At 37.3% G+C, this 13,480-nt stretch overlaps 2 protein-coding genes across 2 annotated transcripts in view; both read left to right on the top strand.

Annotated features, from left to right (window-relative positions):
- LOC139737953 (uncharacterized) overlaps nucleotides 1-12,123 on the top strand; it is a 31,757-nt gene extending 19,634 nt beyond the window's left edge. The window contains exon 16 of the mRNA XM_071648618.1: nucleotides 11,974-12,123. Coding sequence (XP_071504719.1) covers nucleotides 11,974-12,123 — 150 coding nt within the window. The remainder of the gene's footprint in view (nucleotides 1-11,973) is intronic.
- A 227-nt stretch (nucleotides 12,124-12,350) lies between these two features.
- On the top strand, nucleotides 12,351-12,917 carry LOC139737952 (putative nuclease HARBI1). Its single transcript, XM_071648617.1, has one exon. The coding sequence runs from the start codon at nucleotides 12,351-12,353 to the stop codon at nucleotides 12,915-12,917; it is 567 nt and encodes a 188-aa protein (XP_071504718.1).
- The last annotated feature ends 563 nt before the right edge of the window (nucleotides 12,918-13,480 follow it).

Here is a 13,480-nt window from a genome sequence, read left to right as displayed (position 1 = left end):
AAAAATAGTTCCTCTAGTCCTTATGAATATGGAAATGAGAAGCTAGTCTTACTGTTGTATTCGAGCCTTGGGTAAAACGGCCCATGATTAGAAACAATAGTAGTAGTAATAATAATAATAATGGATTTTATGCAAATAAAAAATTGAATCTTTAATCAACGTGGATGGGTATAGCAATATGCGGCAACAATATGAAAACAAAAGAACAATTTCTAAAATCCATCCAGGTTAAGAATGACGAGAATCCAAATTAAAGGGGGAACATCTTGCGTCACTTTCCCCTACAACACTCTTGATGTTGGATAAAATTGAATTTACTTGAACAAAGCAAAAGTTGATTTGTGATTATGACATAATGGTATAATCGAGAGTTTCTATACGTCGTATATGATAAGGACATTATGTTCATAGGTCACAAATTTATTAGCTCGTTAAACATTTAGACTTCCATTGACTGCATCGGAAATTAGCTGCATCATTATGTATCGAATAAAACAAGGCGCATTACTTCGAAACACCCCATGATTGTCACGGCAATCAATGACCTGTCACAATATCTTGACAGGGATTAATCGATTCATCTCTCTAGGTAATTATGGGGCATTCTGTCCAGCCGATGAGCGGAAAAAAGATTTATAGATATCAATGCAGATTGTCGGTAATTAGTATAGAACGCGTGTAATTAGCTTCAAGGTATGCACCGCTGATCTTACCCCGCTCGCTCGGAAAACCGCCGCCTATTCATTTTGAATATAATTTGATACTATTGTCCTATTTTTTTTTTTACAACTGGATTACAGAATAGCATGATGATAGATGTATCACATATCATACACAATACATCAATGACACCTGGTAGCACAAGTACATGCATGCATATAAAACGAAGAATCAAGAAATAAATAAGTAATGCATTTTTTTTTTGCCAATGAAGAATGAGTTTATTCGAATTTCTCCTGAAGAAGGTGGAGGCCACCGAAAATTCGAGTACAATAAACTCATTCTTCATTGGTAAAAAATGCATTGCTAGTTTATTTCTTGTCGTTATATTGGAGCCAATACGTGAATTTTCAACATGTTTGGACCTTGACTATATATATATTATGTGACCGTGCATTACAAAACGAATAAAAAGCCGCACGCACTGATTTTGGGTGAAAACTGAAAATAGGTGAAAAGGGTCAATTTAGTCAATCTTGACTTTTTTATATTTTCTGAAAGAGCAAGTCTTCTTCTACATTATATGCTATCATCTAGTATCATGAAATGAACAGGAAAGTGTGTTTTATAGCAGTTTATCTCGAACACTTTTTTTTTAGAATAGTGTGATTAGGTGTGTCTTTAGAGTCCCCCTTTCATTTCTTTAAAAAAAAGCCCTGTACACACTTTTCACTTTCAACTCTAATAACTTTAGAAAGGATGATGCTACTGCTTTGAAAGATGGGATTTATCATGGACAGAATGTTTCGATAGAACATGCTCAATTTCAGCTTAATCTGATAATCCCGTCATTGTGGTTAAACCGGTGATTGTCATCCTTTTTTGTCCCATTCATTGCACAGGCAGCACGGTTTGGTGAAGATTAAACGTTTGAATAGACCCTGTGCTTCAGGGTTACAGCTCGTTATTCCGAAGTTTCGTTATTCCGAAGGTGCGTTAATCCGAAAATGTGATGAGGTTTGTTATTCCAAAGGTTCATTGATCCGAAAATGAAATAAGGTTCGTTATTCCGAAGGTTCGTTAATCAGAAAATGAAACAAAGCTCGTTGTTCCGAAGGTTCGTCACGGACCCTATATCACTTCGGATCAACGAACCTTCGGAATAACGAACCCTATTTCATTTTCGGATAAACGAGCATTCGGAATACCGAACCCTATTTCATTTTCGGATTAATGAACCTTCGGAATAACGAGCCTTCGGAATAACGCCACAAATGTTTGGATTAACGAACCCTTTTTTATTTTCGGATTAACGAACCCCTAGGTATAGGGAGATTGTGTGTTTCTGATTAACGAACCTTCGGAATAAAGAACCTTCGGAATAATAAACCTTCGGAATATCGAACAGCACCCGTGCTTCAGAGCCTCTTTTCTCAGTCAACACTTTTCTGGTGTGTGTGCTTTCTTTCCAATATTTAAATAGGTTAGGAGAGTCCATTTAATTTGAATTACACATTATTTTAAGGCTTGGAGTCTGCTCTTTCAGAATATGCTCTTTTGATTTTTTTTTTTGTGGTGCAAGGTCACATATATAATACATGTATTGAGCTTTGAACTAGCTACGTAATTTGAACGCTTCATCTGCTCGGGCTATATACTACGTCTTTCACAGAATTGTCATATGAACTACTGTTGGCAATTATATATATATATATATATATATATATATATATATATATATATATGACATAATATAATATAATATAACATTATAAAAATTTGTTTTAATCTCCACCCAGTCACTTGGTGCAAGTGACTTACAATCTTCTAAAGATGCAGTCATACATGCAGAGATCCAGATGAAAAGGGTGCTAAAAACTGCCGGGAGAATCTAAATCTACCCTACGATTAAAGGGGATGACTAATAACTGATCAGTGGGAATCAGTGGGAATGCTGGGGAATGACTTTTCCAATTCTTGTGGGATTCATTTAAGAGTACATTATATATCTAGATTGTTATGTGAAAATTATTTGCTTCAGAACGGACTCATATATTTAAGAAATGTGCAGTTTAATGCCCCGTCACTGTACAGGCATGCTAACCTGGAAACATTCCAGCATTTACGGGACAACTTCAAAATAAATGGGAATTTTTTTTTCTTACTCACCCTGTAGAAAAAATAAATAAATATCACTAATACAAAAAAATAAAAGCCCTTCGCATTACATGTATTTGTAACGATTCATGGAGATGTTATACTGACGTCCCATTTCATGAAAATAAAATTTAAAAAATGACGATTTCAATCGGTTGCACTTTATAGGCCTATTTACGCACAAATCCACCAGCCATTCTCTCCCTCTTGTAATCTATTCCATGTTAATTAAAAACAAAGCTATCCTTTAAACGACATTCCAAAGAATTTCATTTGCCTTTGACCGGGACCACTTCTTTTTCCAAATCTATGTGTTTTGCTTCTGGCCCTAAATTTTGAAATTCTCTTGATAACAGTGCATTTTTTCAGAATTTCCTGTCTAGCTGAATAAGGTATACTCTTGAAAGCTCTAATTTCGGTCTTTTTCTTTTAATCATAATCTTTAATCTTCTATATCTTATCTATACTTTGGTGAGCACTTGCATTTCGTGCCTAGCGTGCAATAGTCTTGACTCTCCATTCATCTTCCTTCGCCACTTTTCTCGGTCCTCGACACTCTCATTCTTATATTCTTTCTACGCGAACCCATCTTTTGTATTTTTCAAGAGTTTCCTTGTGTTTGTTGTTTGCGTGGATTTCTTTTTGACTTTTTCTTCCTTTTGGAATTTTGCCTAGGTTTGTTAGTTCAGCATTTAGTTATTAGTTATTGCTTCTGAGGAGACTGCTTTCCATACCAGGTCTGCTTTCGAGCAGTGCCGTCCATTTCCAAACAACACTGAACAATGTTAATGATAATATTTGTATTTGTCGTTAAAGACATAAAACTTATTGCACTTTACATTTTAGCATTTTGCTTGATCGCAATTTTGTATCGATTTTGTCTATTTCAAATTGCGTTTGAAATGAACATATGAAATAAAATGAAAGTGTTACAAAGCGTGTCTGCTTATCAAAGACTATTGATTGTTTTGTAGAAATCATTTATTCATTCATTTCAGCTATTATTCATGATAATTTTTAAGTGTACAAGCCTGCAAAACATGTCAGGCTAAAAAGTACCATGTATTTTCTAAATTTACCAAAAATATATACATATGATTATATATATCACAATCACACGATAGGTTGTGTCATTAGTTCACACTGCCAATGTGAAGAATCGGAACAGTCCATAAATAATGTATACTAACCTGTTATGTGTCCTTCAAGTTTATGCAAGATTTCGTGGGCTCTGCGAGATATCTTTATGTTTCACAAGTATTATTATCATAAGCAGCAATAATAATGTGAAAATCATACATAAACAATCGTAGCACTTACTACAGAATTAAAGCGATTATGAAAGCGACAATGATAAATGTGGCGTTAAGAATGATATCAATATTTGTTTCTTTAATGTTGAAAACTTTTTTCATAGAATTCTACAAATTATTCAACGCTACACATCACTGCTTAAACACCCAATCATCCCATTTCTATGAGATGCAGGCAATCCCTTATACGTTGACTATCGCCAGGTAATTATGCCTCTTGAAAAATTGGGTTGTCAGATCTGAAGCCTTCTCATTCGCGGATTCCGATTACGCATCCACTCGTTGGTATAACATCCTCGAATGGGGAGAGAGAAATGGTAACGATGCGATGATTTAGAGAGCCAACCAGTGGACACATGGTATCTGTATAAAAGCGAGATGCAAAGTGCTTTTTCACATTGCTGTCGGAGAGCTGAACACGTACTTACCTACCACTTTATAATCACACTCGTACCACAGGATTTTTCTCCCCCGACTGGGCAGTGAGGATCTATAGGTCCAGGCTCAAGAAATCATGCCAGAATGACCTTGGATCCGTTGTTGTGTGGCGTTGTTTTGCTCAGCTTCTTCGGACTCGGTAAATTATTACATTTCATTTTTGTCTTACTTTTGTAGTCGCATAAAGTCCTGTAAAATCGATTTTGCAACAAGAAACACCAGGGCCCCATTACACAAAAAGTTGATATGATCGCAATTCTTGCTGGAATGCCAATTAATTTGATTTGATTTGATTTGATTTGATTTATTCTCTCTATGCCATTTTCTTTTTCAAATACATAAACTTTCTGCAATTTCATTAACAAAGTACAAAGTAATGGTAGTATACTTTCAACAATTATTATCATTTTCATCAGTTATACAATACATCTGTGATATAATCACATGAGTAACATCTTAATAATTTGCATAAAGAACGATTGCCGTGGTAATTATCATGGTAATGACAAAAATCCAGCTTCCTGGTTGGTTGTTGCTATGCGAAGTTGGCATTCCAGCAAGAGTTGCTACCCTAAAATCTTTTACGAAATGGGCCTCAGAGTGTTCATTAGTTTTTTACTAACTTTTCAATAATATAGTGTTATTGCATTGAGTGTCTCACTTCTTTTGCTTCGTTGAATGTTGACTTTGCCTCCTGTCGATAATAAAGACATATTGACACATCGGGGTAGTACAGAGTGATCTAATGCAGTCTAAAGCTCTTGATAGTCACAGATGAGCAATCACATACTATCTTTATATTTTCTACAGCTTAGAGAAAGAAATGCATTCATTAAGTAGTGTGAAACCCATTCTACTGAAGAGGTAAATTAGTGAGATATTTCGGTACTAAAACAGAAAAAAAATATTATCAAAAGATTATAATAATGTGAATAAGGATTCATTCACGTGGAAAATTAAAACGAGCGCAATCAAGAATTATATCAGTACATCTAGTCAACTGGCCGTACTTGTAATTTGGAGCATAGCGACGTTTCACGTCCTCTCCATCAGGCCGACTGATCTTTGGCGGCAATTGGCTGTTGACCCGTAACAGGTGGTGAGAAATTAAACGCTAACTTTAGGTTGATAAATTGAATAAATTCCTCCTTTAATTGAATGACTTACTATCTAAACAGATTGAGATGAAACGGAAGTGAATTCTCAAAAAAATTGAAATGAACCGTCAGAGTAGAACGCAGTGACCCAAATCGCTTGAATTTGAACGCTTTTCATTAATTCGAATGCAAATCTGATGAAACTGGGCGGGAAAAACTATTGATAACAATGATAACAATTACATGATAATGATAATCAGTATATAGGTCTATCTGTTATCGACACAATTTGAGATAGAATGATATATCGGTGCTCTTCTCCCCCCTCTTTTTTTTTTTTTTTTTAGATTAGGGATCGATCTTAACATTAGTGTTGTGCCCTTGTCCTGACAATTTTGAACCAATAACTATGTTTCTCATAGTATTTTCGGATATAGGTTTTCCTGGTCAATTTCATAATCTTTATTATTCAAGTTCCTATTCAGGTCAGTTCAAATCTATTTCGTTTTTTCACAATGGAATAATGTATAAACGTAAATCTCACTTTCTTCAGTGACAAAAATGATACATATACGTTTCATACAAAGTAAGCAATTATCAAAAACTTACAGTAAGGATACATCATATACAATGGTTGGTAAAGTAACGAAAGTGAAATAGTTGTCAATATGCACACTGCGAAAAGAGCGGTGTTAGATTTAACACCATGGGTGTTGAATCTAACACCGATCAAGTGTCAATAGAGGACCACACCGACAGGTGTAGAAAGTACGTTTTTATGGTGTTGAAAAGTGTTCACGAGGCCCTTTCTCATTTCACTGTAGCTGGTGGTATATTGACACTGCGCTGGTGTTAATTCAACAATGACACAGCATGGTGATGATTTGATACTGCTGGTGTTATTGTCAATGGTATAACACCCGTCCAGCTTCAAAAGGAGACTACACCAACTTGTGTTACTGTGGTGTAAATGTGTTTACACCTCTTTTTTTTTCAAAAATCAAGTACTTTATCGGAAAATTTTTGATTGTCTTGTTGAAGTTCAAAATCAATAAGAAGAACAATAACTAAGAAACTATTCAAAAAACAATTTTATACTTTGAAATGACAGCAAGAGGTGTTAGTCTAACACCATAAATGAGCACCGGATATTTGACACCAGATCGGTGTTTCATATTTAACAAAAAAAAAAAAAAAAAAAAAAACCGAGCATTCAGTTTCACGCATTCCACGCTCCCAGCAATCAACGATCCAATTCAAAATCTGGTCATTCAAATGCACTATATATCGGAGCAATCAATATTGTTCATTTGCGTCATTTAAATCTAAGGTTGGAGCATGCATTTCAGCAATGAGTATTTTGTATTCATTCAAAGCGGGGTTCCCACTATCGTGCGATCCGTTACGAACGCTACGATTGTCCAATCGTAACTGATCGTGGAAGTTTCGTTCAAATCATGTGAATTTCACGTTTGGAGACGAATTGATGCGAGTCGATACGAGTTGGTGCACTTTGATGCGATATGGTCAAGATTGGTCTATTTCAAGCGGGGTTCCCACTATCGTGCGATCCATTGCGAATGCCACGATTGGACATTCGTAACTGAACGTGGAAAATTTGTTGAACTCGTTTGAAATTTCACGTTTGGATACGAGGTTATGCGAGTCAATACGTGTTGGTACGCTTGGATGCGATATGGTCACGATTGGTCTATTTCAGGCGATACGATCTGTCACGATCTGGTCTGCGGTTCAAATACGATCCGACAGGATTGTCCTGATTGAGTTCACGATTGGCTTTCCCCGATTGGATTTCCCCGATCTGGTACGTGCAGCAACGTACTGATACGTTTCGATACGAATACCGCGAACCAATACGTGCTGCTGAGATAAGATACGATATCTTTTACGATCGGGATTGATTAGGCCTATTAATTTTATCCACAACCATTGATGATGGCAAGGCTTGACAGGTTGACGATGATGACAACGTAACCTTCGCAGTATTGCAGTAATGACGATTATGTTATCAGAGAGAAAGCAGCACCCAGGCCAGCCATAACCTCAGATATTCCCTCGTCTAACATTAAACGTAAAGAAAACAATAGATTATTAAATCGACATGCTCACCCTCCCCCCTCACAAAAAAGAATGAAATAACGAACCCAAATACTGTATACATAAGATCAGATGATTACCCCTCTTCCCCAGAAAAAAAAAAAACCAAAAAAAAAAAAACAGCAAGACAAAATGACCTTTCTCTCCAATACATGAAGAAAATAATTATATGATGAAATGGAAGCTAAGAATGAGGATGGGATCATTTTGAATGTTGTTTAACATAGTATTATGTGTTATATACGCTCGATATAACAAAGTTGGCCGAATGGATAGTATTGCTTATGTGTTCGATTTCATATTCGCAAAGTGTATGTATCATATGCCTTTTTATTTCAAAATGTCTTTATCTCATGGGTTATCAAAAGTATGGTTTATTCGGCTTGATTTAGTGTTTTACTTAACAATGTTTAACATAACTGATACACACACATAACAGAAAAGTGACTCCCTAATCAAAATGATGTCACTTTCTAACAAAAAAGGAGGTTTTAAGCAAAATTATTTCGCAGGGGTATATTGCTACACTTATTGAATAAATAACTGTGAAAAATAATAAGAGTGATCTTCATTGTCATAATCATACGGGTGATCTCACATCCACGACAATGGTCACTTTTAAATTTGCAGTAATAATGAGAGTTGAAAATAACCATTTTCCTCTAAAATTTTGCTCTACCAAACATACAAAAAAAGACATTCAAAAGTGGCAAAATAGATGCAAAGGGGTAAAACGATGGCTGATGAAACAACAACTCTTAATTACTATGTACAATACACAAACAGCAGGATACTGCACCCCCAAAAAAATACTCTGTAACATACTTTTAAAAATTAATCATTTGCCTTTGATATGTACCCATTCAAGCACGATTCATTAAATTATTCTCATCTTTGTAATTGACGTTAGTCAATACGTGCAGACATACAATTGCCATTTTATTCTTGCTCATTTTTTGTTTTCGTTACATAAGTTATCCCATATCCCGTTTTGTGTGTCTGTATAATGGTAATAACAACTCATTAATGAGAACATCATTAACATAATGTATGAAAACATCTAAAAATCTGTAATACAACTTTCATTTTATGAAATCATTAAAAATATGATTTTGATAATGTACCTTAAAAATTACGACAATTAAACCCCACACCGTCATACAATTTACCGTTTGGAAATGATAATCTAAAGATGCAGGCTACCACCTATCAGAATACAAAATAAATTAGTTTATGAGTAAAATAAGGGCAAATGGGCAAAAAATAATAATGATAATAAGCGGAAGTGAAGTGAAAAAGTCGATCCCGATCAACACGATTAAGAAGCACGATTAGAAGAAATTTGCTGCGTTTGGATACGATCCTAGACGATCTGATGCGATGATCACGATCAAAAACTAATCGTGTTAATCGTAGAAAATTTTTGAACCGTCCAAAATTTTCCTACGATTAACGCGATTGCCTCGATTGACCTTAAGATCTGATACAATCTGATAAGACCATCACGCTTGCTGCACGATTAAGACCACAAATTCAATCGTGGCGCCAATTGTGATAATGGGAACCCCGCTTCAAGCAATATGATCTGCCACGATCTGGTTTCCCGCTTTGATACTATACAATACGATTATCCCGATTGACTCGCCGATTGGGTCCCGATCTCACACGATCATAACGATCAGGGTTCCAGATCTGTAAAGCGGGGTTCCCACTATCACGATTGGCGCCACGATTGAAATCGTGGTCTTAATCGTGAAGGAATCGTGGTGATCTTATCAGATCTTGACGTCAGTCGTGGCAATCGCATTAATCGTAGAAAAATTTTGGACGGTTCAAAAATTTTCTACGATTAACACGATTAATCGTTGATCGAGATCATCGCATCAGGTTGTCTTGGATCGCATCAAAACGCAGCAAATCTCATCTAATCGTACTTCTTAATCGTGTTGATCGGGATCGACTTTTTCACTTCCCTCCTACTTATATACATATATTCATTCTTCTTTTTTTATATTTGCCCTTATTTTGCTCCAAGATCGTACGTATTTTGTATTATGTATTTTCATACATATCATTATTATCACTATACATTGTTTTACCATAACACAGACGCACAAAAACGGAGTTCCCCGTAATCAATTTGGGGTAATTTTTTAACAAAAAAAAATAGCAAAACTATAATGACTGTGGTATGTCTGCACGTATTGACTAAGGTCAGTATAAAAATGAGAATGATTTCCTGAATCGTGCATGAGTGAGCACACATCAAAGGCAAATTTGATTACTTTTTATAACTATACTACAGTAATTGTTGTTGTTGGGTTGTTTGTTTGTTTGGGTTTTTTTTTTTTTTTTTTTGGGGGGGGGGTAAAGTATTGTTTCTTGTGTATATAATTATCAATCGCTGTTGTTGTTTCATCATCCATCATTTGACCCCTTCACATCTATTGTAACAATTTTCATGTTTTCTTTTTTTTTTTGTGGTTTGGTTTTTAGAGGAAAATAGCTGTGTCTACTCTTATTAAACTGCAAAATCCATTTAGTTAAGGATTGTTGTCAGATGATGCAGCCAAGATCTAGCAGCCCATGTCAAGTGAGGATAAGAAAGAGTAGTTGTGTCTTCATTGAGTAAGCATGTACACTTTAAAGATGGAGCAAAAACTGCAAAACTGTACTTTTGAGATTGAATAGGGGAGGGCTGGCACAATGAATCCTAAAATAACACTATTGAAAGCAGAATGTTTCTCATACCCCACGAAAACTTTTGTGACTTTTGAAAAGTGACCATTGTCACTATTGTCATTTTTCACATAGAGGTTAGTTGATAAGACGTGTAACAATACCCCTGCGAAATAATTTTGCTTCAAACTTATTTTGGGTTAAAAAGTGATATTAGGGGAGTTACTTTTCTGTTGTGTGTATATCGGTTTTGTTAAACGTTGTTGAAAAAAACTATTTATCAAGCTAAACCCACCAAACTTTCAATACCCCATGAGATAACGACATTTTGAAATAGAAAGGCATATATACGTACTATGCGAATATGAAATCAAACACATAAACAATACTAAGTTCGGTCAACTTTCTTATACTGAGCCTATAACACATAATAATGTCAGCATTCAAAAAGATCCAATCCTCTCTTTAAGCTTCCATTTCATATTTTCTTCATGTGTTTCAAAGGAAGGCAAAACATTTGTCTTTATCTTTTTTCTTTTTTTTGTGTGTGGGGGGGGGGGGGGGCAATGATTTGATCTTGCGTATGCAGTTGTTTTTTGTTTGTTTTTTTTAAGGGGAGGGGGGTGCTGAGGCCGAGCATGTCGATTCAATAATCTTTAGGTTGAATTAGAAAAGGGAATTTCTGACGTTGTGGCTGGCCTATATAGGCGCTGCTTTCTCTCTGATGATAACGTAATTGTCATTCGCAATATTGCAAAGGTCACGTTGTCGTCATCCTCAGTCAACCCTTGCCATCATCAATGGTTGTGGATAAATAGGCCTAATCACTCTTAAGAAGTTAGAGAAATAATGAAAGACATTGTCAGTCGGACTATAATATTCCCATTCGGGTCCAATCGCGCCTTAAATCGAGTCGCTTTTGATCCCGATCGTGAAAGATATCGTATCTTATCTCAACAGCCCGCATTGCTTCGCGGTATTCGTACTGGAACGTATCAGAACACAGCTGCACGCACCAGATCGGGGATCTCGATCGTAATGATCGTGTTAGATCGAAACCAATCGTAGACTCAATCGGGACAATCCTATCGGGTCATATTTAAATCGGAGACCACATCGTGACAGATCGTATTGCTTGAAATAGACCAATCGTGACCATATCGCATCCCAGCGAACCAACACGTATTGACTCGCATAACCTCGTATCCAAACGTGAAGTTTCAGACGAGTTGAACAAATTTTCCACGATCAGTTACGAATGTCCAATCGTGGCGCTCGCAATGGATCGCACGATAGTGGGAACCCCGCTTAAGTGCAGACACGTCCGGATAAAGATGATTTGAGCCACGCTTGGACCCTGACGGCTATAAATACAGCCCCACTGACCACGGACTTCCTTGTTACTAAAACTTCTACGGAGTTAACATCCCAACCAGCAGACCCTGAAAATGACAGAACTTGAGGAAGACAACGTAACACTTGCGGTGTCACAGTGTTACTTTTTCTTACAGAAAGAAGATGAGCAGTTAGACCAGCCACAACCCAAACCACGAAAGGTCAGGAGAGCTGCAGAAAGGCAGTTCTGGGTACGACCGTGGCTCGCAGAGGGAATGAGACAACAGTTTGGTCACTTCGCCAGCCTTCTACAGACACCCAGTTGAGACTGGATGATCCAGTAACTTTCCAAAACTACACAAGGCTTACACCACGGCTCTTCAATGAAGTCTTGCACAGGGTAACCCCAGCAATAGAGAGGGAACACACCACTTTCAAGCAACCTCTTTCACCTGGACTGAAACTGGCAGTGACACTGAGGCACCCTGCAACAGGTGACAGCTATTGGTCTTTTGCGTACGCCTTCAGGTTTAGAGTTTCCGGCATCTCGAAGATGATTCCGAAAGCACACAAAGATGAGGTGTTCAGCCCACCTGTGACTCCTGAATCCTGGAGAGCCGCTGCCAGCCAGTTTAAGCAGACATGGAATATCCCCCACGCAGTTGGGGCTCTGGATGGCAAACATATTGCTATCAAAAAGTCATCCCACACTGGTAGCCTCTTCTACAATTACAGAGGTTGCTTTTCGATACCATTGCTCGCTCTTGTAGAGGTAGATTACAAGTTTGTGTGGATCAAATTTGGTGGAAAAAGGCACATGTCAGATGCTCAGATATTTGGTGACTCTAGGCTGTTCAACTTTTTGGAACGAGAAGTCCTAGGACTCCCCCCAGCATTCCCACTGACTACAAGCTCTGATGATCTCCAAGACATGCCCTTCTTCATTCTTGGTGATGGCGCCTTTGCACTCAGGAAGTTCCTCATGAAGCCGTACAGCAGAAGAAAGATGTCCAGTGAAGAGAGGATATTCAATTACAGACCCTCACGGGGGAGGAGAGTGATGGAAAATGGCTTCGGGATCCTTGCCAGCAAATTCAGATGTCTCCTTAGAACTCTATAAAGCAGAAGCCTGACACTGTGAGGGGTATGGTGGAGGCAGCAGTGGGTCTAAGATTGATTGCGATAACCACCATTAAAAGTCACGATTAGATGCGATCTTTTACGATTTGTTAACATGATCTGATGCGATGACCGCTAATCGTGGAACATTTTGAACCGTCCAAATTTTTTCCACGAATGTCGCGATTACTGCGATCGACTTCAAGATCTGATATGATCTGATTAGATCACCACGAGTACTCCACGATTAAGACCACGATTTGAACCGTGACGCCAATCGTGATAGTGGGAACCCCACTTTAAGCCGGCGACGAAATCTCGTCGGTCGTTCAAATTCGTTAAAAAGGTAGCCATGTTCTAAATAAGTGCATTCAATTTAAAAGAATAAAATCTCGCATTTAGTTAACTTGGGGCCGTGTATGTGTGCCTTTCTCACTCTCCCTATTCATTTTAGATGTGAACTTCACGAGCATGACGAGGGTAAAATGACAGCCATACACATGCACATCATGATGTGCCTGTATATACAAACGAGCATAATAGGAAAGGTTTCTTGACACCTTC

The sequence above is a fragment of the Diadema antillarum genome, unplaced genomic scaffold (genome assembly GCF_040938485.1).
Source record: "Diadema antillarum isolate AM-2024a unplaced genomic scaffold, OU_Dant_1.0 seq00000717_RagTag, whole genome shotgun sequence".
In the NCBI taxonomy this organism is placed as follows: domain Eukaryota; kingdom Metazoa; phylum Echinodermata; class Echinoidea; order Diadematoida; family Diadematidae; genus Diadema; species Diadema antillarum.
Note: the sequence above shows the minus strand (reverse complement) of the source record. Positions and strands in the feature narration are given on the sequence as shown.

Coding starts and splice junctions, on each gene's coding strand:
- LOC139737952 (XM_071648617.1), top strand. CDS start 12,351: ATGATTCCGAAAGCACACAAAGATGAGGTGTTCAGCCCACCTGTGACT.